This window comes from Orbilia oligospora, assembly GCF_000225545.1.
Source record: "Orbilia oligospora ATCC 24927 unplaced genomic scaffold scaffold00043, whole genome shotgun sequence".
Classification (NCBI taxonomy): Eukaryota; Fungi; Ascomycota; class Orbiliomycetes; order Orbiliales; family Orbiliaceae; genus Orbilia; species Orbilia oligospora.
The window spans coordinates 25,971-51,969 of NW_011645600.1; the positions used below are offsets into that span (position 1 = coordinate 25,971).

Below are 25,999 nucleotides of genomic sequence, written 5' to 3' on the forward strand. Positions count from 1 at the left end.
TGCACAGAAAGTTTGAGCTGTGCTCAAAGATCAAGGTCAAAGATAATATCTACTGTGTTATTTGCCGCATGGGTAGTTCCCTGCAGCCAATCAAAGAGTGTTTTTTCCACATATCTCACGGCACCCGACTCGTGAACGATTATAACGGTCTGTTTCTGGGTACCATAGAAATTATAGAGCCCTGACAACGCGTGGTCTTGCCCAGTTGTAGTTGCATCGCTAGGACTGACGAAGCTTTGAGTCTCGAACATTGGTATAAACACCGACTGTTTTAAAAGATCCAACCTGTTACGCATATCTTTCCATGCCTCGTCCTCGCTCACTGAATCGGATGTAAGGATCTCGAAACCCTTCTGTGCTATCTCGCGGTCGGTGAGCCTGTCATGTTGGATATTTTCGACGAGCTCATTTAGAAGGGTTTCGCCATTGACCACCTTGGGCCATGGGTTTGTGAAAGCGGAGTTACTGAGACCATATGTTCCCGGTTTCGTAGGATCAATGATTTCGTGTTTTCTTTCATGTATTTGTCCCTCTGCCCGATTTGAGATCACCCCAAGGCTGTCAATCTGGACACGGTTTTGTTGGTCCCGAGAGAATTGACCGCATAACATTGAGAAACCCCCAACTTGGTCAATATCCAGACCGGCGCTGGGGCCCTGAGTCCCTAGGCCTATCCATGATTGGCAAGTGCTGTCCGAAGAGGTTAGAAAGGACGAAACAACGGCCCCTCTACTAGCGGTTCCCACGGCCGCGATGGAGGTTGCCTCGCGAATGTTGGTAAGACCAGCAAACCGACCACGTCGGGTGATCCCGAGCCATGTGCCTGGCGGTATCTAAGAGTGTAAGCTCTTGAGAATTGGGTTGATTCGAGGGCTCGGTCTTACCATTTTCGGGTCGGGCTAAGTCTCGCCCCCCATATGTATCCTTATCCCAGGGGCCGGCGGTTTGGGTAGGGCGTTGTAAAAACTCCTAGAGCAAAATGAGAGTTTTATAAGTCAGGGGATGGTGATAAATACAGATAAACACAGGCGGGCATGGGCACACACACATCTCGGTTGGAGAGTAGTATCAAAGGATATCCTTTATTGGCACATGCGGTTGTCCAAAGCAGAATGCACATTTTCTGATAAAAGGGCTTGGGTTTCCCGAAGGGTGATGGCAACGACGTCGTGATGAGATCGGTATACACAGTAATAAGTACTCAAGGACTTAGGAATGTATATGTACATGTATAAGTGCGGGATGGGATGGGGGGGGTATTAGATCCGAGGCAAGACGTCTCGGTAAACTCGGATTGTTTCACGGAGACTCGAATGTTCTGGCCACAAAGTTCTGGCCTCGGAACAATAGTGGAGTCTTCTGATTATTTTGTAAGTACCAGGTATATATTGCAACAACACGAGCCTCTATTCCTATCGCATCTATATACCAAGTACCCAATTCAATTAATACTAATAAGTAAGTACTTAAGTAGGTATTTATATGGATGGATGTATGGTCAATGGGAGGCAGGAAAGTGAGAAGAAAAAAAAGGGAGAGGGAAGGGAGAGAAAGATTGTACGATTGTGGGGATTGGAGGTTTCCAGGAAGTTCAGAGTTCACAGTGGGGCGATGAAAGAGCAGAAACGGGAAGAGCTCAGCTCGTCACTTAGCCTGGATCTGGATAGCAAGTTACTGAGCTGGCTGAAGAGCCCGGGCACTTTGCCGGTTCCGGTGACCGAAAAAAGTGAAGGGAAAAAAAGGTGGCCACATGCAAACAAATCCTGAATTCCTCAGAGTATTTACCAATACAGGACTGCGTCCTCTTTGAACAATTTAATCGGTAGATAAGGGAGAGGAGCCGGGACCTTCCAAGAGCACCAGCGTCATTGGGAAGCCTAAAGTTGTTTTAGGGAGCTGGAGGACTCCGAGAGCCAATTGCCAAGGTTTAAGAGGGAATGAGATCGAAACTGGATTGAATTGAGTCGAGGATGTCTGCAGCTCCATATTTTCACGGGCGCCGTCAGTCTTGTCTTGCCATGCAATTCGAGCAGTTCCGACAACGCACTAGCGCAGACTTCGGTCCAATGGCAGCGAGCGATCAGAGACTGGTAACGAGGGATGAAGAAGAAAAACACATCGTATCATGGCCAAGACCGGATACAGATATCAGTGGCAACGTTGATTCAAAACAGATGGCTGGAGGAATTCAGCAGCTGCTTATAATTACCCTTCGACCCATGTGCATGTTTACGTGTGTGGCTCTGAACAGGAATGAAGAAAAGAAGGATGCGGAAGTAATTGATGCTCACGTGTACTGAGTAGAGAAGGAGGAGATAAATGCGACTTCTTTCTTCTTTCTGCTTTTTTTTTCTTTCTTCTTATCCTTTTTTTTTTTTTTTTTTTTTTTTTTTAAATCCCGGAGGCATTTCCCAAGTCCGGATGCTATGGATGATATCTCCGGACTTGGGAGTCTTTATTTTTTATTTTTATTTTTATTTTTATTTTTATTTTTATTTTTATTTTTATTTTTATTTTTATTTTTATTTTATTTTATTTTATTTTATTTTATTTTCATTTTACCTGTTGGTAAAGCATCCATCTGCCCATCCATCCACATATACATGCATCTTAGGTAGATGCATCTTAGATGGATGCATATGTATAGCCAAGTAAGTTCTAAGTAGGTAGTTAGCCCTTACAGTAGATAGTAAGCAAGTGTTTTGGACTTATGAACCCAGGAAAAGGAAAAACAAGCAAAAAGGTACGGAGTATATGTATAAGTAGGTAAGTTAGGTACTAAGTAGGTACTTACTTAAGTAGGTAGTGTATATATAGAGTGGATATTAAACTATAGTGGGGACCAGGGTAAATAAGTACACACATACATAAATACTTACATACAGACAGACACACATACATACGTACATAACGCACATTGTACGCACAATAGAGTCTATAAAGCTTACATACGGGGTTGTATATCTAGGTAGGTAGATAAGTAGGTAGGTAAGTAGGTAAGTAGGTAAGTGTACTTAGGAGGTATGTAGGGGGGCCCGGGGGGTCCCTTCGTGACGATGCCCCCCAGACATACATATATTTTATTTACATGCTACTATTTCCGTTGGCTCCGTATTTGATGCCGGAAAGAAACAAAAAACTTTCCGGAATCGGGAAAATAATAAATAAGAGAAAAGAAAAGAAAAGAAAACAATAAGGATAACTTGCTAAGTACCTACTTACTTACTTACATACTTACATACTTACATACTTACATACATACATACTTAAGTACTTACTTACCTAGTACCCAGGACTATTTGTGTGTGTGTATGTATGTATGTATGTATGTATGTATGTATGTCTGTCTGTCTGTGTCTGTGTCCTGTCTGTGTGCGTATGGGTGTGTGTGTGTGCGTGCGTGCGTGTGGGTGTGTCTGTCTGCATCTGGGACCGACCGGGATCTATGTATTGCAGCATGTAAGTATCTCAAAGGAAGAAGTAAATATCCAGAAAAGAACAGAAAAAAGAAAAGAAAAGAAAAGAAAAAAAAGTTCATCATTCACCACATAATCCAACCCGATATCCGTCTTTTTTTGGAGAGGTCGGCACGGCACTTTAGTGGTGCAGCTGGTGCTAAATTATTTATCTTCAAGCTACTGCTCGCTCGCTTCTTTCCCATCCAGAACCCTACGCTATCTGTCAGGATATTTGCTATTTTATTATTTATTATTACTATTTTCAAGGTAACGTACATACATACATTAAAGAACTACTGCTTACTTGTTTGAATTGCCTGCCTGCTTGCCTGCCTGCCTGCCTGCCTGCCGTTATTGCTTTGTGGTTTGTCCTATCATGGGCCTGGCCTGGCCTGGCCTGGGACCGTGTCTGTTTGTCTGTCTGTCTGTCTGTCTGTCTGTCTGTCAGGGAGCACAAAGCAGCTAATTGTTCAGCCTTAGCTTCGCTTTTAGGTACTTTTACTTCTTTACTTGCATTGCTTTGTCTGTCTATGTGTTTGTCTGCTTGTCTGCTTGTCTGCTTGCTTTGCTTACTACCTACTAAGTAGTACTTTACCTACTTTGCCTACTATCTACTTACCTGCCTGCCTGCCTACCTACCTACCTACCTACCTACATACTTAAGTACTTACATACATACATACTTACCTACGTACCGACCCAAGAGGTACCTACCTACCTACCTGCTCACCCACTCACGCCTGTTTACCTACTCTTACTTACCTACTTGCACCCAACCAACCCACCCATCTTGCCCCTACCCTCCTTACCTCCCTTACGCTTCTTTTTTGTGCAGCTTTTGTTCTTGGCTCTGAAGGTTCCGCCGATTTCAACATCCTTTCCCTTCCTTTTTTTTTTTCCTTTTTCTTCCTTTTTTATTTCATTTTTTATTTTTTATTTTATTTTTTTATATTTTTTTATATTTTTTATTTTTATTTCCCTTTTCTACTCTCTTCCCTTCCTTCTGTTCTCTCTTTCTTTCTTTTTTTATTATTTTTAACCCTTCCCTTTCCCACTAGCAAGCCGTCCAGCTTCTCATTCCCTCGGATTTTGCTACTCGACTTTCGAGAACGTTTTACAAACACCGTTTAGCGGTGAGGATCGGGCTACTCTCGATTACCTGCATTTCCTGCTTTGACCTTACCCTTCTCACACCCAGATCTATTGTCTAGCTTCCTGTGCCCACGATCACCCACACCATTTTTCCCACTACAGGATTGATTTTACAGTTTGTTTTCCCTCACCTTTCCTTATTCGCCATTCTTTCGATTATTTCTTATTTCGTCTCTCCGTTATTCTATTATATTATTCTTCATCAGTACTTATTTCTTTATTTTATTTTATTTTTATTATACATTTTTATTTTTCTTTCTTTCTGTCTTCCCTTCCCTTTCCTTTCCCTTCCCTTCCCTTTTTTTTTTTTTTTTTTTTTTTTTTTTGTGGGGGAAACGCCAAAGTACCCATATCCTCTTATTTTATATACTGCCTAAAGTATATATTTTTTGTTTACCATTTTTGTCCTTTCTTTCCTTTTTCTTGACTTTTTCAAAACCCTTCTCCTTGGTCAAACCTCAGGCGTACTATCAGTAACTAACAATCATTTCACCCGGAAGACTGGAATACAGATCTGTAAAAGAATGGCAGCCTCCAGTCCCCCGTACACACAAGGCTCACAATACTCGCCCTACCCACCTCAACCAGGCCACGATATCTCGCAAGCTGGTTATCCCCCTCAGCACACGGGCTGGCGACCAGAATGGGGTCAATACCACCCTTCCGTTCCTCAACAGTACACCTCACCCACCGCGTCGGTTTCTAATCAATCGTCCCCAACGACTGCCACTCCACGAATAACCGATAAGTCACGTCGAAAACGTCTTTCTCAAGACCAGCAGCACCCGTTAGCTCAACAACAGCAAGTGTATTCGTTCGTGCCGATTCCTGGGGCACAGCAGCACAAACGTCCAAGACGGCGTTATGAGGAAATAGAAAGAATGTACAAATGCGGCTGGAACGGTTGCGAAAAGGCTTACGGAACATTGAACCATCTTAACGCTCATGTCACAATGCAATCTCACGGGGTCAAGAGGACGCCAGAAGGTAATGCGTATTCCTTTGTCTAGTACATGCTATATAGTCTTTGATCATAACTTTGCTAACATGTTTTTAAACCGGTCTAGAATTTAAAGAAATTAGGAAGGAATGGAAACAGAGGAAAAAGGAAGAGGAGGCAGCTAAGAAACAGGAAGAGGAGCAAGCACGTCAACAGCAGCGTCAATTGGATGGTTTGTCATCTATGGACAACAATACGCCAACGGCATCAGGCCAATATAACAACGTCCCACAGCAACGTCAACTCCCACCACCTGGATATTCACAACCTCCGATGCAGCCTGGTATGCACCACTATACGCAACAAGCAGCCGGAAACCTGGAACAGCTCCAGCGTTTCAACCCCCCTACTGCCAACATGTATGGCGCGTACCCCCATGGGGCCTACGCACACGCCCCGAGTCACCATCTATATCAACCAAGGCAACCGCCTGGAGCCGAGGAACCCGATGCGGACGCGGACGCGGATCCGGATGTGCCTAGTGCGTCATATACCCATACGTAGTTCCGATATTCGGCCCCGGGTTGTCATTGGGAGAGAAACTTGATCTACGGGAGACTGGTAATGACGACAGGTCCTTCGGGTTTTTCTTAGCCCCTTCATCTAATGGGCTGAGATGGACACGGTTTTGTGGGACGCCAATATACAACACATATCTGCCATCCCTTCATTCGCAACTTGCTAGGCCTTTGGCATTGATACAGGCGATTTCTTTGATGTCTGTTCCGCTGTAATATATTCGGGTGATGCAAATCTTGTGTCTCCCTTTGCATAGCCATTTCATTTCCCTTCTTTCATAGTTATCTCGTTTTCCTCTTCCCGATTTTCTCATTTTCTGTCACCTTTTCCTTCGCTTTTTTCGCTTTTTTTTCGTTTTTTTTTGCTTGATATTCATTTCCTATCTCCCAAATTTAGAGCAGGTAGGTTGTGTGCATCTTTAAGGCGAGTTTGGTGGCTGTATGATTACTTGATTTTATTTCATTTTTCGCTTCTCGTTTTTTCGTTTCTCATCTCATCTATTGTCCTTTTGCCTTCATTAACATTATTACTTGCATCATCATCATCGCCATCATCGCCATCATCGCCATCATCATCGCCATCATCACCATCATCGCCATCATCACCATCATCACCATCATCACCATCATCACCATCATCACCATCATCACCATCATCAACAGCAAGAATCATCTATGACAATATCAACAACAACAACTACAACAACTACAACAACAACAACATCATCATCATCATCATCATCATCATCATCATCATCATCATCATCATCATCATCATCATTTACGATACTGGGCGATATGCCATTTTGCTCCGGTTCCCATTGTCACTGTCTTTTCCCCTTTCTAGTGTTTCGTTCAATTCTGTCACTACCTCGCACCAAATCCTCATATTCGCATTTCGGCAGTTCTGTTGGTACGTCTGATTTATATAGGTGCGATCGACAGTAAAATATTATCCGTACTTAAGTACAAATCAATCAAATTAATCAAAAGGCGCGAGAAATTTGCTTTCCTGATCGATTATTTTATCTCTTGATTATTTACTACTCCTATTATTATTATCATTCCTATTATTATTCTTATTCTTATTATCCTTATTGGTATTATTCTGCTGTTCAACTTTTTCGGGTGTTGAAATAAGATTATACTGCTGTCAGGTGATGTGATTGATTATCCACAGAACCGAAAACCGAAAGAGAAAATTTTTTTAGCCTTGTCCACTATCTTGGAACCTCTTTTGGTGTTTTAGGCGAGCCTATCGATAAAGATATGCCCACGTGTGAAACAAACGCCTTGGGCTCCAAGTCTTTACTTCGTCGGTTATATCTGCCGATAAGACGCTACACGGTACCAAACACTCGGGCTGAGCTAAAAAAAAATAAAAATAATAGTAATAAAATAATAGCAGTAGTAAGAGGTAGCTTAGGCATGTTCCTTGCAGAAGGCCCCAAAACTTATCCATGCGAGCTATTGCATTGGGATTCCGCCCGTAGAGGCTAGAAGTATTGGCTGAAGCAAACCCGAGAACCCTGACCTACCTAGGTTGTTCGAACCCTCTACTTCTGTGAAGCCTAGCAACTAAAATAGTAATTATCTGGGGCTCGTGTGTTCCATACTGAACACGATGGATCGGAAACAACAAGGGCATGGCCGCATATGCTTAGATCCGCTTTCAGGAGGCCGATCGATTTTGACGGCCGTCGGACCTTAATACTAAATCCCCCCCATCATGCACCAAGAAGTGGGATACTTAGCTTAGAGTGATTTTAAAAGGCACACAACAATACGATTATGACCCAACCGTCAAACCCCGATAAAAAATTATTACTTTCTTCATTGGAAAAAAAAAGAATCACGAATTGCCAAAGCCTCAGCAATCTCGATTAAGTACATGACGCAGTCAACGTAATTTGTAAATAACCCCCTCAGGCTTGCTATCTTTATGCCGGTATAACACCCCAGACTTTGCTTGGAGGTAGAGTTTCACTATTTGGCGGAAGAGCGCTCCCCCGCGAACTGGACATTTCTGCCGCCCCTGCCCCTGCCGCCGCCCCTGCCTCTGTTACCACCAGAATTCCCGGAAAACTCGCCTCGAGGCTTACCTCTCCCCCCACCGCCAGGTCTCGTAGTATTCTCCTGCAGCCCCCCAACTGCTCCGCTTTGGGCTTTTTGCTCAAAAACACGTTCATTCAGCTCAATTAAACCGCTGGCTTTATCGCTAAGCGCTAAAGCGAGAGTCTGTAATCTTGACACTTCGACGCCTTTTCGGAAAACAAGACTTTTGTTGATTTGATCCAAGGCGGCAGCTATTTCATCGTGAGCGATCATTTTGCTAACGAGAGCAGAAACTTTCCGTTCCGCAAGGTCAAACATCTCCGAGAGCCTCGTTAGAGATAGAGCATCGTAGAAAGGTGCGTAAGTGAAGATGTACGTTCGTAGACCTTCTTCTTGTATACGAACAGAAAGCATCTGTTTGAGTGATTCCGAGTTCGGGAGCAGATCCCAAATTTTGATTGCCTGTATTAAGTCACAGCTCTTTTTCCAATCGCCAGCGGCTAGGGCGTTTGCAGCTTGGAAGACATGGTCTCTGGTGTTTTCTGGTGGACCTGGGAACACATTTCTCTCGTGAAACTCCAACATTCGTCGAAACGTTTTACTGATAACCCTCTTCCTCATATCGGGAGAAGATCCAGCCGCCGCCATAGCAGGGATCTCCAGCAGCATAGAACATGTGAGATATGCTGCCTCCAAAAGTTCTAAGTTAATGTGCATATGGAATGGTAACTGTCGTTGTTTCTCCAACCGCTCTTGCTCCGGTGTGATAGTAGAGTACCGGCTCTGTGGGCCGACCCCTTGGGCCAAATGTTCCTTGACCCTGCCAGAGCCAAGTATTTCTTGGAGACAAGATTGTGCTTCCGATATTAGACTGTTCCTGAATGCACAGAGACCAACTTGGACCAGTGTTCGGTTGTATAGAATTTGGGTTGTGATGTCAGCGTTGTGGATATTTTCTTGCAAATGCGACATTAGGAACATATCACGAGACTTATAGAAATTCTCACGAAGAGCGAGGTGGTAGATATGACAGAGCATGGCACGCGTTCGCAATATTGTTGAGTCGTTCTTGTACAGATGGGAGCAAAGGTTCTGGACGATAGTGGCTGGGTTTTCCTTTTTGAGGTCTGAACGAAGAACATCGGATGAAGATTCCGATGTTAATAATGTGTAGGAAGCTTCCTCAATCGTTTCGATTACGGCCAACGGCTGTACTATTTGTTAGATTTCGCATATTCCCAACCCAAGTGCAAAGGAATGACCAACCTTGTAATACAAATGCTCCACGCGTCTCATGACCGTCCTATTCAGGCTGTCTCCGATAGTACCAGCGTTTTTATTACTTGAGAGTCGCTCGAAATACATTTGGCTGCGGACAATGATTTTGTACAAGGCGGCCTCGTCTCCAAGGCGTTCGACGTATTCCGTGGTGTGCGGGTCGATGTTCTGGAGGGATTTGGTGAGTTCATCGTCGAGCCGGTCGACAAAAGATATGATGCTTCCAGAAATCTTGAAGATTTCGCCTGGTGCTGGTGTTGGCGGCGATTTTTCGTCGTCATCCCATTCATCCCCACTCTCGATGATTATCCAGGAAGGGTTCTCTTCAAGCACTTGTAGGAGAGTGTTTAGTTCGATTTCAGCACTAAAAAAAACAGAAAAATTTAGTCTGAGTAGCAAAGGCGCGGGTCGATATTATTCCAACATACGCCTTCCACTGGTCGGTTGCCATGTAAGAGAGGACACCAGATGATAAATCATATCGGGTGGATATAAGAGCTACAAGGACGCGGATTTTTTGATAAGGAGATTGAGCGAGTTCAAGGAGCTTTTCCATTGTACGGATCTGCTCGGTTCGGTCGGTATTCTTTTTTCCACGGGCTTCGACGATGACTTTTAGATGTTTGAAAATGGATTCTTTGGTAAGCTGGACCGCCTTGCCACCTCGAGTGACAACGGAATACGCCCCAGAATCATCGTCTACTCGTTCTGGCTCGACCCCTTCGAACGTGGGCTTTAGGGGTACCGGGATGTCTTCCACTTCAGGCTCGAGGAGATAATTTTCCTTGTCGGCTCGGTACTGTGAAATGTCTTGCTCGTGCTGTCGATTATTCCTCTTTAGACGTTGCTTGATAGAGTTAAGAGCTTTAGCATTTGTAGCATTCATCTTTTTGGAAGCTGCCTTTTCTTTCAAGAGTGTCTCGTTCATGAAATCCTCAAGATCGGCGACTGCCTTGATGTAAGGCTTTGGCACAACGTCGCCATGTCCAGCCTTGGTGGCGAGTTTGTTGAGCTTGTCAAACTCTAGCTTACCGTTAGTCTTGAAAACCGGTAGGTATTTTGTAATGATGAATGGTGACCTTACCTTGCGAAATCACAACCCAGTCATTGATTTTTTCAGCATTTTCGATCAATCGAATGGAAGTTTCAATTTCCTCGAATCGTTTGTCCTTTTTGTTTTTGACGATTCTGCGTAGTCCATCCTCATCGCTATCTTCTTCATCGACTACGTCTCTGGTGAAGATGTTCTTTTTTTGACTGTCTGGGGCGTTGCCATCCTCCAATTCTTCTTCCTCTTCGTCGTCATCGTCCGAGTTGTCATCGTCATCGTCCTCAGTGCTTTCAGATTCATCAGAATCATTTTGGACGTCTTCCTCGAGTTCTTCCTCCTCCTCTGAATAATCTTCTTCAGAAGAGCTAGACTCGCTGTCGCTGAGCCCACCGTGAAAGAATCTTGAAGTAGCCATCGTGGGCGAACGGTATAGTTGACACCTGGGCTGCTTGGGAGCAAGGGTAAAAGTGTAGATACGATCTTAGTTTTATAAGTGGGTAGAGTTATCGGGTTGTTGATAAGTTGGTATTGGTGCACCGTTGGTGATCGAGAAATTGAGGTGGATGCTTGTAGCGTTTTTCGAGGCCTCTATTTGTGTGTGGGGTGTCAGGTTGTAAAAAAAAAAAATTAACATAGTTCTAAAAAAAAGCAAAATGTTGAGTGGACCGCAACAACACAGAACTCTCCTTGAGAAGACTTGGAGCTTGTTGCCTCCTAGTCTAAGTACATACCGACTGTCTTCGGTATACAGCGGTATTGGTCTCGTCCCCAGTTTTCACGAAGGGTGGTACCCGGTGAATACTGGAATACCACGGCCTTTGCATCTATTAGATGTGAATTGGCTAGACATCGACTTCGAGGAACGGCTACGTCTATACTTTTTCGCTATAGAGGCTTAGCTAGGGCTAACACCACATAATACATTATATTTGTCCTTTTCTATCTCATGAGCTGAAAGTCTATGAAGCCGAAACGCAATAGAGAAACAAAGTAATCAGGTTGATAAAACATGGAGGATATTCAGGAACCTGCACACCGCATCTTGGGATGGGAACAAACGGGACAAGCACGAAAGGAGGGACGGTTCTGATTTGCGAAACATCGAAGGGACTGAGCCGGAAAGTTGTAGCAACTGTTGGCTTCGAGATTGGTTCGTGTATAAAGGTGTATGTGTCCCATATTAAAGAGCATTGGATTAGTATGAAGTTCGTTCTCGGTTTGGAGAACCAGAAAAGCCATAGCACCAAAGGAAACCATTGAAGACTTAGTTGTAGTAACATTCCCGCATGTAAGCGCTTGATACTACTTGTTAGCTTGATAGCTTTGGTTGTCCGACTTTCAGGTTAGTAGCGGCGACTGCCCAAAGGTGCGGTGTTTGACGATGTGAATCCTGTTTACCCTAATTAGTTGGCTGCAGGCCTGGAGACAGCAGAAAAAAGAAAAGAAAAAAAAAAAAAAAAAAGGGGGGGGGGGCTATTTGTACCTCCACGTCCGCCGCGAGGCCCTCCCCAACGGCCTCTTGATGATCCACCGCCATAACCAGGTCCTCTCGCCATATCGGAGAGACGAGGGTCTATCTGTTGCTTGGCTTCGCTATTAAACAGAGGAATGAGTATCATGTATGTTGGATGAAATATATAGGCAGAGGAGACGTACGTGAGAACAGTAACCAGGTCTCGTGCTTGCTTAGCATTGTCGGTAGTGAAGAAGGTAATTGCAGTACCTTTTTGCCTGTATTCAAATTATGATTAGATAGGTAATAGAAGGATTGGTCTGGAGTCTTTACCCTGCACGGCCAGTACGACCGATACGATGAACATAATCCTGTTCGAAGCGTTAGATTGGGTGGGATAGTGGCAAGATTGAAGGAATTTGGCAGGACATACTTCGCTATCTAATTAATGATGCCGATGTTAGTGCATAGGCCTGATTGATGCCTTCAAGGTCATGATGATGGTGTTTGATACTTACTGTTTGGATAGTCGACATTGATAACATGGGTTATATTACGGACATCCGTTCATTAGTTAGTATGGGACGCGGATACATGCAACTCACCTGGCGTGCACAGGAGGTCCAATTATAGCCTGATGCCCTTGTAAGGTCGTAGCGTCCGGTATCACCGTTGAACCCCGTCAGGAGTGCGAACAGCTCAACCTGAAAGGCTGTATAGTTGCATTCTTTAGCTCTAGCCGAGGAAGCGCCATCTATCTTGATGATAGAGCGAATGTCCTCGACTTACCGACTCGCATTTCCTGACCCGAACATCTTCCAATCACCAGGAAGCAACGGTGTTGTATCTGACTTAGCCTGCTCCAAAGCCGTAGGAGGGAATAGCACAGAGGAAGCAGGTGCAAACACTAAAGAGCTGTGGCTCGCCATAGGAAAGCAGAGTTGGGTTTAAGAAGCAGATATCCAGCGCCCTCGAAACGGAAAGAAAAAAAGGCTGGACCGTACTGTAGCACACATGAGTAAGTAGGGGGGAGACATAACATACCGATCCCGCGGGATGCAACGTCCGTCGCAACCATGATGGGGCTTTTCGCGCTCTTGAATTCATTAAGGACCTATATGGAGTTAGTTCGATCTTCTACCAGAAACGCAATAGCTAACGCGGGATATTTCCTACCCAGTCTCTTTCATTCTGAGCCTTGTCACCGTGTAACGCCAATGCTGGAAAGCCGTCCTGGCGTAGAAACTGTTACAAAGACATTAGTATCATCTCCCCCGGTCATCTTTGGGTTACGAACACGGTGTCATACCCTGGTAATCTCATCGGCAGCGCGCTTTGTGCCCACGAAGATAAGACACTTCGTTTCCTTGTCGTCCATGATTCGCTCTAGATGCTTGACAAGCCTGTTTTGAATAGATGAGTAAAAAATCGATGGAGAACCAAGACAAAGCGAGGATCTTACTTGTCACGTTTTTCAAACTCGGAGACGACCTCAACAATTTGAGTAATTCGATGGTTTGCTGAGAGCTCTAGGGATCCAATGTTGACTTGGATAAAGTCCTTCAAATAGTCGTGTGCAAGTTGTCTGACTTCCTTTGGCCAGGTGGCGGACCACATTAGCGTTTGACGGTCAGGGCGGATTTGGCTAACAATCTTGTTGATTTGAGGAGCAAATCCCATATCGAGCATTCTATCGGCTTCGTCAAGAACGAGATATGTGACTCGTCGGAGGTTGGTTTTCCCAGCCTCTAACATATCAATCAAACGACCAGGAGTCGCGATGCAGACTTCTACGCCGCGGGCTAATTCCCTGATTTGCTGACCTCTAGGAACGCCACCGTAGACGCAGGTATTACGAATACGGGAAGACTTTCCGAATTTTGTAACTTCTTGTTGGATCTGAACGGCTAGTTCTCGGGTAGGGGCAAGAACGAGGACTATAGGGCCATCCCCAGGTGCGAGCAGTGGTTGGGCATTTATGTGAACGATTGATGGAAGGCAATAGGTAAGGGTTTTCCCTGACCCAGTCTCTGCAATACCAACCACATCCCGTCCCGACAAGGCCATTGGCCACCCTTGTGCCTGGATTGGTGTAGGTTCCTTGAAGCCTTGAGCTTTAACTTCGTTCATCACATATGCTATTCGAGCTGTAAGCGAAAAGTTGATACCGAGGGCGACAGAGCGGACTTAACATACCAGGGAAACCAGCTTCGTCAAACGATTGGACGGGCTTGGGGACATCGCGACCAGAAACACGCATCTGGCGCTGAGTCCTGTAGGCATCGACTTCCGCTGGCGTTCGCTTTTGGACCGCATCACAGGGTTTATCTAGACAGACTTAGTGCTGGTGAATCTGATTGCTTTGGGCATTTAGGGTCTCACTTACAGAAAGATTTCTCGAACTTTGGAAGAGATTCAAGGTCTGCAGGTTCGGGGATGCGCGGTTAGAAACAATTTTTAGAAGGGACTTTCTTATTCTCACCCCATTGAGGTTTTTTCAAGTTGGCACCAATGCCTGACATCTTATCTCCAGAGTTACCTCCATAGCCGTTCGAGTATGAGCCGCCGAACCCATTTGATTGGCCATGGTAACCACCGGACGAGTAGCCGTTTGTAGAGTTATAGTACCTACGGAAGAGTACGTTAGCTACTAGTAGCGTTTCAAAAAGGGACAAACTAAGAGGAAATTTATGGAAGATGAAAGTACCCATTAGAATAACCGCCGCCGTTACCACCGTTGCTGCCACCGCCGCCACCGTTGCTGCCGCCGCCGTATCCTCGCGCGTAGTCGCCGTAAGACATAGAATAGTTTGGTGGTATGTTACCGTGGTATGCGATTTGGGACGATGGGATGGGTAAATTTACGTTTTTACGTTGGGGCTGGTTGATATTAGTAGGGAGATTGATGGTTGGTGGATGATTGTGATGAGATTCTGAAAGAAGGGATTAAGTTTTTTCTAAAAAAAAAATTTGGTTGAAGAGAAAAAAGGAACCCAAAGAAGGTGTTCTGGAAAGCTTGGCGCCAAGGCAACAAACGCGCATCATTCGTCCATCCTTTTGGGTAGATCATAATTTGTGGAAGCCGACGAATACATCTATTTGATGTCCATTCACTTATACCATCATCGCCAATCACCACAACCACCGCCATCAATACCATCTACTATTTGCAACATATTCAAACAACCTTTTGCTTGGGTACCAGCCATTCGCATGCATCCGTTCGTTTAAATTATCGTAGTCAAGTACGGACTGGTAAATAGACACTGTATAATGTTTTTGTAGTGGGCCGAGTATCTTCTCGAGTACCTCCCATGCTGATACTAGAAACCGCTCTCTTCTAGATCCTCATACCACAGCTATAGCAACTACTACGGATGAAATTTCTATTCTAGCACAATTAAGCTTTGAGTCCTACAAACTGGAGCCATGGCGGCCCCAGTCGTTGCCAACGATGCGATCGGCCGTGTCTTTTCTGATTTGAAAAACAGGTACTTAGATAGTTCTGAAACCTCCGAAGTGGCACAATTCAGACCTGCCTATGTATCTGTCTAACTGGGACTCTGTTTGCTGTCGATTCGGCTATATTTCTGGCGCTTCTCTCTTCTTCCTCCCCGTCCCCTTTCATAGCAAGTAACTCACTGACCTGATTTTGCATGATTGTTTAGCAAGACCGAAGAGGCTCGTCAAAAAGCGGCCGACGACCTTCGAGGCATATTGGTTGTCAGCCAGCGAGGTGAGTCCGGGCTCTCCGTCGATACCCACAACTGATTCCAAGTTGGTAATTCTGACTTTGTGACTCGAACTCAGAAATGCCTCCCGAGGCTTACACGAGATTCAATAACGATATAAATAAACGAATATTCGAAATGATCCACAGCAACGAGACTGCAGACAAGATCGCAGGGATCATGGTGCTAGATCGGCTAATAGATTTCGAGGGTGATGATTCAATGCAGAAGACAACTAGATTCGCCCACTACCTTAGGAGTGTCATTAGAGGTAATGATACTGCTGCTATGGTTCTCGCTGCCAAGTCTTTAGGCCGACTAGCGACGCCGGGGGGGCCATTAACAGCTGAGCTTGTTGAGAGCGAGACACGGCAAGCACTGGAGTGGCTGCAGAGCGATCGACAGGAAAACCGTAGGTTTGCAGCTGTCCTGCTCTTGAAAGATCTAGCCCGGAATTCGCCTACCTTGTTTTATACCTATGTCCCTCAAATCCTTGAGTTACTTTGGGTTGCACTCCGGGACTCGAAAGTCTTAATTCGGGAAGCAGCCGCGGAAGCCCTGTGCGCTTGCCTTGAGATTCTTTATCAAAGAGATAGCCAACTGCGGGCTCAATGGTACAATAAAATCTTGGAAGAAGCCCAGCATGGATTGAAGATTGGAACAATAGATTCTATCCACGGCAGCCTTTTAACATACCGGGAGCTTTTACTCAGGGCTGGAATGTTCATGCACGACCGCTACCGAGATGTCTGTGAGCTTGTTCTTAGATATAAGGATCATCGCGACACGCTCATTCGGAAGTCTGTCGTAACGTTAATACCTATCCTTGCAGCCTACAACCCTGAAGAGTTTGTCAGTTCTCACCTACACCGCTGTATGATGCACCTTCAAGCCCAACTCAAAAAGGAACGAGACCGAAGTGTGGCATTCGTTGCTATTGGGCAAGTCGCTATAGCTGTGGGAAGCAGCATGAACCCTTATCTCGAAGCAGTACTTCAGTGTATTAAAGATGGACTATCGAATAAAAGGTACACCCCATCCCATTGCAACGTGAATACAAATGCTGACTTGCAATTTTTGGAAAGTCGCCGAGTGCCTGTTGAACCGGCATATTTCCAATGCATCAGTATGCTGGCAACAGCTGTTGGTCTAGCTCTGACCAAGCATATACAGGAGCTGCTATCTCTATTATTTAACTGTCCGTTGAGCGATTCTCTCACACAAGCTCTTGTCGATCTCGCTCATTACATACCTCCACTGCTTCCCCAGATTCAGGAAAAGTTACTCAACATGTTGAGCATTGTTCTCAGTGGCCGGCCGTTCAAGCCTTTGGGAAGCCCAGCGGAATTACAAAGCGTCCAGCAACCTCTTAAAGAAACCCGCGATGCACCTGGTGGCGATATAAAAGACCCTGAGATTATCCTGGCTTTGCATACGCTCGGGAGCTTTGATTTTACGGGTGAGTAGTGGAGCCCCACCCAAGATTTTTTACTCCCTAACAAAATGTATAGGACGCATATTGAATGAATTTGTCCGGGATTGTGTGATTAAATATGTCGAAGATGATAATCCCGAGACTAGAAAAGCAGCTGCACTTACGTGTTGCCAGCTTTTCGTTCGAGACCCAATATGTTATCAAACCAGTAGCAATGCTATCCAAGTAGTCGGCGATGTGATGGAGAAACTACTTACTGTCGGCATCGCTGATCCGGGTATGTTACTTTGTTATTTATTGTCATCCTGCTGAACTAACTTGTTGTGTAGACGCGGATATACGAAGAACAGTCCTTGATTCGCTTGATGCTCGATTCGACAGGCACTTAGCAAGAGCAGAAAATGTCCGAACTCTGTTTTTGGCCTTGAACGACGAGGTTTTTGCAATTCGCGAGTCCGCGATCACAATTATTGGACGGCTAACGGCTCATAACCCTGCTTATGTGATGCCCTCTCTGCGTAAATCATTGATCCAACTTCTTACTGAACTCGAATACTCAACTGTTGCGCGTAACAAAGAGGAAAGCGCAAAACTTTTAAGTCATCTCGTCTCGGCCGCTCAAAAACTCATTAAGCCATATGTCGATCCTATTGTTACTGTCCTTCTCCCCAAAGCATCTGATTCAAGTGCTGGTGTTGCCTCTAGTGTTCTTGGTGCTATCGGGGAACTCTCAACCGTTGGCGGCGAGGATATGGTACCTTACATACCACAACTTATGCCGATAATCATAGACACGCTACAAGACCAAGGCTCATCCTCTAAAAGAGAAGCTGCCTTGAAAACGCTAGGGCAACTCGCTAGCAACTCGGGATACGTTATCGAGCCATACATGCAATACCCCCATCTACTAACAATCCTAGTAAACATTGTCAAAACGGAACAAACCGGCTACCTCAGGAAAGAGACAATCAAGTTGATGGGGATATTGGGTGCTATAGACCCTTATAAACACCAGGTAGGCGACTATTCTCTACTATCCTCAACTCCTTCGGTAGTACTAATCCATACTAGCTTGTTGAACAAGGACCTGAGAATCGCCCGGCAGATCAGAGCAGCACTGTTACGGATGTTTCTCTTATCATGACGGGGCTTACGCCGTCGAACGAAGAGTATTATCCAACTGTGGTTATCAACTCTCTCATGAACATGCTCAAGGATCAGTCGCTAAGCAATCAACATTCTGCAGTCGTGGATGCTATTATGAATATATTCAAGACGCTGGGATTAAAATGTGTACCTTTTCTTGGGCAAATTATCCCCGGCTTTATTGGAGTCATAAGAACTAGCCAACCTAGTAAGCTTGAATCTTATTTCAGCCAACTGAGTATCCTTACTACTATTGTGAAGCAACACATCAGGACATTTCTGCCTGAAATTTTACAGCTTATCCGAGAGCACTGGCAGTTGAATACGAATTTACAGGCCACTATACTCCAACTTGTCGAGGCGATTGCAAGATCCCTTGAAGGCGAATTCAAAGTTTACCTAGCTCAACTTTTACCGTTAATGCTTCAGGTTTTAGAGGTAGATAATACAGCACGCAGAATCCCCACGGAGAGGGTTCTGCATGCCTTTTTGGTATTTGGTGCTAACAGCGAAGAGTACATGCATCTGATTCTTCCGGTCGTTGTTCGGCTTTTTGAAAAATCAACCCAACCAGTCTCTGCGCGAAAGGCAGCCATTGAAACCATTGCCCGTCTTTCGAGAAAGGTGAACTTGTCTGACCATGCATCTCGCATAATCCACCCTCTCGCCCGTGTGCTCCAAAGTGGAACACACGAACTCCGGGTTGCTGCCTTGGATACACTTTGTGCACTTGTTTTCCAATTAGGACAAGATTATGCGCATTTTATCCCGATGATTAACAAAGTATTAGCACCCGACCATCTCTCGAACATGGCTATCACTGACAAAGGACCGTAGTGTTTGGTACAAACAAAAACCCAACATTCTAATTATGAACTCCTTGTATCGAAACTTTTGAAGGGGGAGTCTCTACCCCAGGACCTAAACCCCGATGAAATGTTAGTTGTTACCCCTTGTCCCCCCATCCTTTTCAATCATTACTGACCTATCTAAAATTTTAGGTTTGGGGAGAAATATGATGAGGTTCTAATTCCAGACACGCATTCAAAAAAGCAAACAGTGAATCAACAGCATTTAAAAAACGCATGGGAAGCATCTCAAAGGTCTACACGAGAGGACTGGCAGGAGTGGATCCGAAGATTCAGCGTCGAGCTTCTAAAAGAATCTCCATCCCATGCTCTTCGCGCCTGTGCAGGTTTGGCTGGTGCATATTACCCTCTTGCTAAAGATCTTTTCAATGCTGCTTTTGTTTCGTGCTGGGTGGAACTTTATGACCAGTATCAGGTATGAAATTTTTGTATTTTGGTGATACTTAGTGCCCCTTTATATTAACCATTTGAAAAGGAGGAACTAGTTCGATCAATTGAACTGGCCCTTACATCTCCAAACATCCCTCCAGAAATTCTCCAAATTTTACTTAATTTAGCAGAATTTATGGAGCATGACGACAAGGCGTTACCAATCGATATCCGTACGTTGGGCAAGTATGCCGCCAAGTGCCACGCCTTTGCAAAAGCGCTGCATTATAAAGAAACGGAATTTTTGCAGGAGCCACAGACCAGCACAATAGAAGCGTTGATAAAGATCAACAACCAACTTCAGCAGTCTGACGCCGCTATTGGTATTCTTCGCCGGGCACAACAGTACAATGATGTTCCCTTGAAGGAATCTTGGTTCGAAAAGCTTCAACGCTGGGAGGAGGCCCTGAAAGCGTATCAACTGCGGGAACTTGATGAACCGAATTCCTTTGAAGTTACGATGGGCAAGATGAAGTGTCTCCATGCTTTAGGGGAATGGGACCAATTATCACAGCTAGCGCAGGAAAAGTGGACGCACGCGACGCACGAGATGCAACGAGCAATAGCCCCCCTTGCCGCCGCCGCTGCATGGGGCCTTGGCCAGTGGGATATTATGGATGATTATATCGGTGTTATGAAACATTTATCCCCTGATAGATCCTTCTTTGGTGCAATTTTGGCTCTTCACCGGAACCATTTTGATGAAGCAGCATTGCATATTGAGAGGGCCCGTGAAGGTTTGGATTCGGAGCTCAGCGCTCTTGTTGGAGAGAGCTATAGCCGAGCATATAGGTAAAACATGTCCAATGGTGGTTTTCCAAGGAGAGTCTGTGCTCACTTTCTATATCCATAGTGTCATCGTAAGGGTGCAAATGCTTGCTGAGTTGGAAGAAATCATTGTCTACAAACAGAGCTATGATCACCCCGAAAGACAAGATACAATGCGGCGAACATGGATGAAACGGTGGGTTATACTATTTACACCCCTTAAAAACCATAGACTCCTTGTCTAACAGAGGGATCCAGTTTGCAAGGTTGCCAGAGGAATGTTGAGACATGGCAAAGGATGCTGAAAGTCAGAGCTCTGGTTATATCCCCTAGAGAAAACATGGATATGTGGATCAAATTCGCCAATTTGTGCAGGAAGTCCGGGAGGGTGGGTTTGGCGGAGAAGTCATTGAATTCTCTATACGACATTGAAGACGGTACTTTGCTCGCATTGTCTGATCCGCGAGTCCCCCCTAGTGTCACTTACGCTCGCCTGAAGTACTTGTGGTCGATTGGAAGCCAGTCCGAAGCCCTCTCAAGTCTTGTGGAGTTTACAGACCGAATCTCCAAGCAAATCGGTCCAAGTATCTCCGATATATCTGGCCAGGGCCAGGGCCAGTCCCACTCTAACCTAGCGGTCAACCCTCCGGCTCTATCAAGCCAAGCAATCGAAGACCTTTCGGGGTTGCTTGCACGGTGCTACCTCAAACAAGGGGAGTGGTTGGTAGCTCTTAATAAAAGTTGGTACCTAGGAAATGTACAGGAGGTTTTGCGATCATACTGGCTAGCCACCCACTTCAACAAAGATTGGTACAAAGCGTGGCATGCATGGGCGCTTGCTAATTTTGAGGTGGTAACTAATCGGGAACTGCGAGATGTAACTTCTTCGCCCGAGATGTTAACTAACCACGTAGTACCTGCTGTGCGTGGGTTTTTCAAATCAATCTCACTCTCCGCGGGGAGCTCGCTACAGGATACCCTTCGCCTATTGACTCTATGGTTCGCTCATGGAGGTCATTCCCAGGTCAATGCCGCTATGACAGAAGGGTTCGGCGTTGTTAGCATCGATACTTGGCTTGCCGTTATCCCGCAACTAATTGCTCGTATCAATCAACCAGACCCCATTGTCCGACGCTCTATCCATCAACTTCTTGGGGACGTTGGCCGCGCCCACCCACAGGCTCTCGTTTTCCCATTAACTGTCGCAACGAAATCGCAACATTCAAGACGCCAGAAATCAGCGTCTTCGTTAATCGAGAATGTCCGGACACACAGTTCTACACTTGTGGACCAGGCAGCATTTGTCAGTCAGGAACTCATCCGGGTCGCAGTTCTTTGGCACGAGCAGTGGCATGAAGGCCTAGAAGAAGCGTCGAGGCTGTATTTCGGGGACCATAATATTGAGGCGATGTTCGCGACTTTGGAGCCATTGCATGAGATGCTTGAAAAGGTACTTGCATAATGCAAATGATGCATATCCTACACACATTGCAACAATAAGTATTTACTAACAACTTGATAGGGACCGGAAACATTAAGAGAGATATCATTTCACCAAGCCTTTGGCCGTGACCTTCACGATGCTAGGGATTGGTGTAACACGTTCAGGAGAACCGGTGATGTTGGCGATCTCAACCAAGCCTGGGATCTGTATTACCAAGTAAGTTGCTTAGCTCGCCCTAAGCCTGGTAGTTGCTCACAAGTGCTAGGTATTTCGTAAAATTACGAAACAGCTACCCCAGTTGAATTCTTTGGATTTGCAATACGTGTCGCCGCGACTTCTGAATGCCAAGGACTTGGAACTCTCTGTCCCTGGTAGACTCCCCGACTAGCCTCGACAGCATGTTATTCGTAAGTGCTAACTTCGATACTTTAGGTACCTATCAATCCGGGCGCCCAGTTATCAAAATTGTCAACTTTGATTCAGTTTTCACCGTGATATCCTCTAAACAACGCCCACGGAAACTTTCTCTCAAAGGAAACGATGGAACAATGTATCAATATGTTCTAAAAGGTTGGGTTAAATATGTCTTAAAACATCCGCGCAAGTGCTGACAAATCTGTACCCAGGCCACGAGGATCTACGGCAGGACGAGCGTGTCATGCAACTTTTCGGGCTTGTAAACACCCTGCTTTCGGTAGATTCTGAATGCTTTAAACGGCATCTCAACATCCAACGATACCCAATTATCCCACTTTCTCAAAACTCTGGCCTAATGGGATGGGTCCCGCATAGCGACACCTTGCACGTGCTCATTAGGGAGTACCGAGAAAGCCGTAAGATCTTGCTAAACATTGAACATCGTATTATGTTGCAGATGGCACCAGATTACGATAACCTCACTTTAATGCAAAAGGTCGAGGTTTTCGGGTACGCTCTCGACAATACAACTGGCCAGGACCTTTATCGTGTTCTTTGGCTGAAAAGTAGAAGCTCCGAGGCTTGGCTCGATCGGAGAACGAACTATACCCGTTCCCTCGGGGTGATGTCGATGGTCGGCTATATTCTAGGACTAGGCGACAGGCATCCCTCGAATTTGATGTTGGACCGTGTAACAGGGAAAGTCGTCCACATAGATTTTGGGGATTGTTTCGAGGTGGCAATGCATAGGGAGAAATATCCCGAGAAGGTGCCTTTTCGATTAACCAGGATGCTCACGTACGCTATGGAAGTGAGCAATATAGAAGGAAGTTTTAGAATAACATGCGAGGCTGTAATGCGAGTTTTGAGGGATAACAAGGAATCCCTCATGGCAGTCCTTGAAGCTTTCATGCACGACCCATTGATGCATTGGCGTCTTGGAAATCGTGAAAGCCCTGTAGACTCAGGGATGTCTGCTGAGCCAAGTCAAAGTATGTAATAGGGATTCCTACCAACCCCACTTTCTTCTTGCTAATACATGCTTTGCCATATATCTAGTTCCGATAGCGGAGCTTCCTACTCGAGCGACTAGAGGGAAGGCTGAGGCTAGCTCCGGGGCAAATGGTTTCCAGCCAGAAACACAGGTTGGGCCTGAGGACCAAACACAGAACGCACGAGCACTAGCAGTTTTGAACCGCGTGAAGGACAAGCTGACAGGACACGACTTCCGACCAAATGATGAATTGGCGGTTCCTGATCAGGTGGACAAGTTGCTACAACAGGCAACTTCCCTCGAGGTTTGTTTTTCTAGTACTCATCTCATTGGAAGTGCTGAACTAATTGCTGGTGGTCAGAACTTGTGCCAACTGTATGTGGGCTGGTGTGCATTTGTAAGTTCCTTCGCCCTTAAGTTCTTATGATCATCATTGACCATTTTTAATATTAGTGGTAAATTCTGTGGGACTGGAATATAAAACAAGTTTCATTGTGTCGAGATCGCGTCAGGGCCTAAACTCTATCTGCGCTTGATCTTGATCTCGGAGTTCTTGATTTATTAGAGTAGTATTTATTCATTTTTGTTTTCTCAAATGGCTTAGCGGGCGCTCTCATTCGTTTTTGGCCCTCCAAGGCGATTTATGTACATGTAATGAGATAATCTATATAAACACATAGTCTGAGATAAATCCAAGATATATTTGCGTGGTTATATATCCCATCACCCGGACGGTTCTCTTTCGCGTGGGCGGTTGTGCTTAGCTATTGTGGGTCACGGATGTTGGAATACGTTAGAGTCTCGGGGGTTTCGGGGGATCTGGGCATTTTGTCCCTGACTCAAATGCAGCGGTCGCCGAGGTTACAATAAACTGCCATCCTTCTCGGCTTCATTCCTTTTTTACAACGCCCCACATTGGATTTATTGAAATGGTTGAGAATATCGACCATGAATTCACAAGCTATGAAAAGTTTTGAGCATCTTGAAGGGCTCTCCGAAGCTATATTCAAACGACTATACCAACAACCGGCAACGGCTCTAGCTGTTTTCCGTCGAATGCTACCAAACTTAGGTGAGCTTAAGTAGGAGGTCTACGGCAGGTTAAAAGACTTTGCTGATGGAGTTTCACAATAGCGAAAACCTTCGTGATGGCAATGCTCTTCAACCCCGATCCAGTTCCAGTATCTAGCCTCGAAGCTTTTGTTCGCCCAGATCAAAACAGGTACGAGTTTGTCTGAATTAAGTCTCTCACTTCTTTCTATTAATTTAGTTACTAGGTTGAAGGAAGAGGCCTTTGGGAAACTCCGCCAATTATACATCGTAACTGAAAGGCAGGGGACCTTTGCGCTGGATGCGACTTTTAAAGTTGAACTGAGAAAGGCTCTTACTGGAGGGTTAGCCCAGGCACTTCCCGAGATTGGTTATTTTGGTAGTTGATTAATAACCTATAGGGGTTCTCCTGGGAGTTTTGGATTGCCATGTGATACGGAGGACAAGAACCGGGTCGATATCTCCTTTCTTGATCGGTATGCAGCGGAGCAGTGGGAATCTATCTTACATTTCATGGTTGGGAATGAAACCCAGTCATCCCAGAGGCCAAGTGAGGGTGTGGTTAGACTGCTACTTCACGGAAAATTGATGGAACAAAACAGGTCAAAATGCTCTTCTTCCTTTCATATCAAACTATAGACTAACTAGACCCTCACCTACAGAGCTTCGGGAACAGTCATCACACAGCTCGGCTTTTCGTTCCTGCTACAGGAGGTCAACTCGCAAGTCTGGACATTACTTCTCCTCTATCTTGACATGGCCGAACAGGTTCGTCTTTGTTCTGTCATTAACTGGGTGTTCTTGGTTTTAATATCCTCTTAGCTTCGGATGGATCCTGTGGATATTCTTCACTTCTTATTTCTCCTTGGCAGCTTAGAACTAGGTCAAGACTATGATATGAAGAGTTTGACACCCACTCAAAAAGGCATGCTTGAAGACCTTAGGGATTATGGTATTGTTTATCAGCGGAAAGTCTGTGCGATTTAGCCCCCACATTGGGTTTGTCTTGCTTTGCTAATCGCGAGTGCAAAAAGTCTTCATCAAGGCGGTTTTATCCTACGAGACTAGCTACCGGGCTGACCTCAGAAATTCGTTCCCTCCGCTCCCCAGCCGCTACTCTAGCAAATGCGACTCCAGGGAACGATGAAAATGGGTTCTTAATCATTGAAACAAATTACCGTATGTATGCATACACAAGTAAGGCTCTCCGTATCCTCACATATCGTACTACCTGATTTAGCTAACACGACATCGTATTTAGACTCACCATTACAGATAGCTGTTCTCAACCTTTTTGCACGTTTGATATCTCGGTTCCCAAACCTTGTGACAGCTCGTATCACGAGAGAAAGCATTCGGCAGGCGATAGGTAAAGGGATAACCGCGGAACAAATCATTGATTACATGACTGCTAATGCCCACCCTCAATTACGAAAAAACTCCCCTGTTCTGCCGCCAACAGTAGTCGACCAAATAAGGCTTTGGCAGATTGAGGGGGAGAGGATGAAAGTTACATCTGGCTATCTATTTAAAGAATTTGCCACGAACGCGGAGTTTAACGCAGTGTGCAAATACGCCGATGATATTGGTGTTCTTGTTTGGATTGACAAAAACAAGGGCATGTTGTTTGTCTCGAAACATGAACAGATAGCTGACTATATCCGAAAACGCGCACAGTCAAATCGGTAACTGCGTAAATACAATTAGACTATTCATTGGTTGCTCAGCGTGACGAAACACTTTTTTCTCTC

The 25,999-nt window shown here is 45.2% G+C and overlaps 8 protein-coding genes across 8 annotated transcripts; 4 read left to right on the forward strand and 4 right to left on the reverse strand.

Annotated features, from left to right (window-relative positions):
* Nucleotides 1-23: 23 nt before the first annotated feature.
* On the reverse strand, nucleotides 24-1,120 carry AOL_s00043g6 (uncharacterized protein; the record flags this gene model as incomplete). Its single annotated transcript, XM_011120493.1, has 3 exons — nucleotides 24-823; nucleotides 885-969; nucleotides 1,049-1,120. The coding sequence occupies 3 exons, from the start codon at nucleotides 1,118-1,120 to the stop codon at nucleotides 24-26; spliced, it is 957 nt and encodes a 318-aa protein (XP_011118795.1).
* Nucleotides 1,121-1,970: 850 nt separating this feature from the next.
* Nucleotides 1,971-2,300, forward strand: AOL_s00043g7 (uncharacterized protein; the record flags this gene model as incomplete). Its single annotated transcript, XM_011120494.1, has 1 exon — nucleotides 1,971-2,300. One exon carries the CDS (start codon nucleotides 1,971-1,973, stop codon nucleotides 2,298-2,300), a length of 330 nt encoding a protein of 109 aa, XP_011118796.1.
* A 2,834-nt stretch (nucleotides 2,301-5,134) lies between these two features.
* Nucleotides 5,135-6,114, forward strand: AOL_s00043g8 (uncharacterized protein; the record flags this gene model as incomplete). The annotated part of the gene is made up of 2 exons (XM_011120495.1): nucleotides 5,135-5,597; nucleotides 5,678-6,114. 2 exons carry the CDS (start codon nucleotides 5,135-5,137, stop codon nucleotides 6,112-6,114), a joined length of 900 nt encoding a protein of 299 aa, XP_011118797.1.
* A 474-nt stretch (nucleotides 6,115-6,588) lies between these two features.
* AOL_s00043g9 (uncharacterized protein) lies at nucleotides 6,589-6,933 on the reverse strand (the record flags this gene model as incomplete). The annotated part of the gene is made up of 2 exons (XM_011120496.1): nucleotides 6,589-6,801; nucleotides 6,919-6,933. The coding sequence occupies 2 exons, from the start codon at nucleotides 6,931-6,933 to the stop codon at nucleotides 6,589-6,591; spliced, it is 228 nt and encodes a 75-aa protein (XP_011118798.1).
* Nucleotides 6,934-8,114: 1,181 nt separating this feature from the next.
* Nucleotides 8,115-10,927, reverse strand: AOL_s00043g10 (uncharacterized protein; the record flags this gene model as incomplete). The annotated part of the gene is made up of 4 exons (XM_011120497.1): nucleotides 8,115-9,392; nucleotides 9,450-9,825; nucleotides 9,890-10,484; nucleotides 10,546-10,927. 4 exons carry the CDS (start codon nucleotides 10,925-10,927, stop codon nucleotides 8,115-8,117), a joined length of 2,631 nt encoding a protein of 876 aa, XP_011118799.1.
* A 928-nt stretch (nucleotides 10,928-11,855) lies between these two features.
* AOL_s00043g11 (uncharacterized protein) lies at nucleotides 11,856-14,767 on the reverse strand (the record flags this gene model as incomplete). Its single annotated transcript, XM_011120498.1, has 13 exons — nucleotides 11,856-11,902; nucleotides 11,996-12,105; nucleotides 12,169-12,243; nucleotides 12,299-12,336; nucleotides 12,399-12,406; nucleotides 13,010-13,079; nucleotides 13,142-13,210; nucleotides 13,275-13,368; nucleotides 13,428-14,103; nucleotides 14,162-14,293; nucleotides 14,352-14,387; nucleotides 14,448-14,593; nucleotides 14,673-14,767. The coding sequence occupies 13 exons, from the start codon at nucleotides 14,765-14,767 to the stop codon at nucleotides 11,856-11,858; spliced, it is 1,596 nt and encodes a 531-aa protein (XP_011118800.1).
* A 627-nt stretch (nucleotides 14,768-15,394) lies between these two features.
* AOL_s00043g12 (uncharacterized protein) lies at nucleotides 15,395-23,679 on the forward strand (the record flags this gene model as incomplete). The annotated part of the gene is made up of 17 exons (XM_011120499.1): nucleotides 15,395-15,456; nucleotides 15,634-15,701; nucleotides 15,776-17,155; nucleotides 17,208-17,408; nucleotides 17,461-18,146; nucleotides 18,203-19,060; nucleotides 19,115-19,215; nucleotides 19,279-19,561; nucleotides 19,622-20,367; nucleotides 20,429-20,539; nucleotides 20,602-21,793; nucleotides 21,866-22,003; nucleotides 22,077-22,158; nucleotides 22,220-22,357; nucleotides 22,414-23,196; nucleotides 23,264-23,573; nucleotides 23,652-23,679. 17 exons carry the CDS (start codon nucleotides 15,395-15,397, stop codon nucleotides 23,677-23,679), a joined length of 7,167 nt encoding a protein of 2,388 aa, XP_011118801.1.
* Nucleotides 23,680-24,146: 467 nt separating this feature from the next.
* On the forward strand, nucleotides 24,147-25,937 carry AOL_s00043g13 (uncharacterized protein; the record flags this gene model as incomplete). Its single annotated transcript, XM_011120500.1, has 8 exons — nucleotides 24,147-24,270; nucleotides 24,333-24,420; nucleotides 24,476-24,592; nucleotides 24,650-24,850; nucleotides 24,911-25,016; nucleotides 25,071-25,220; nucleotides 25,283-25,427; nucleotides 25,510-25,937. 8 exons carry the CDS (start codon nucleotides 24,147-24,149, stop codon nucleotides 25,935-25,937), a joined length of 1,359 nt encoding a protein of 452 aa, XP_011118802.1.
* Between the last annotated feature and the right edge of the window lie 62 nt (nucleotides 25,938-25,999).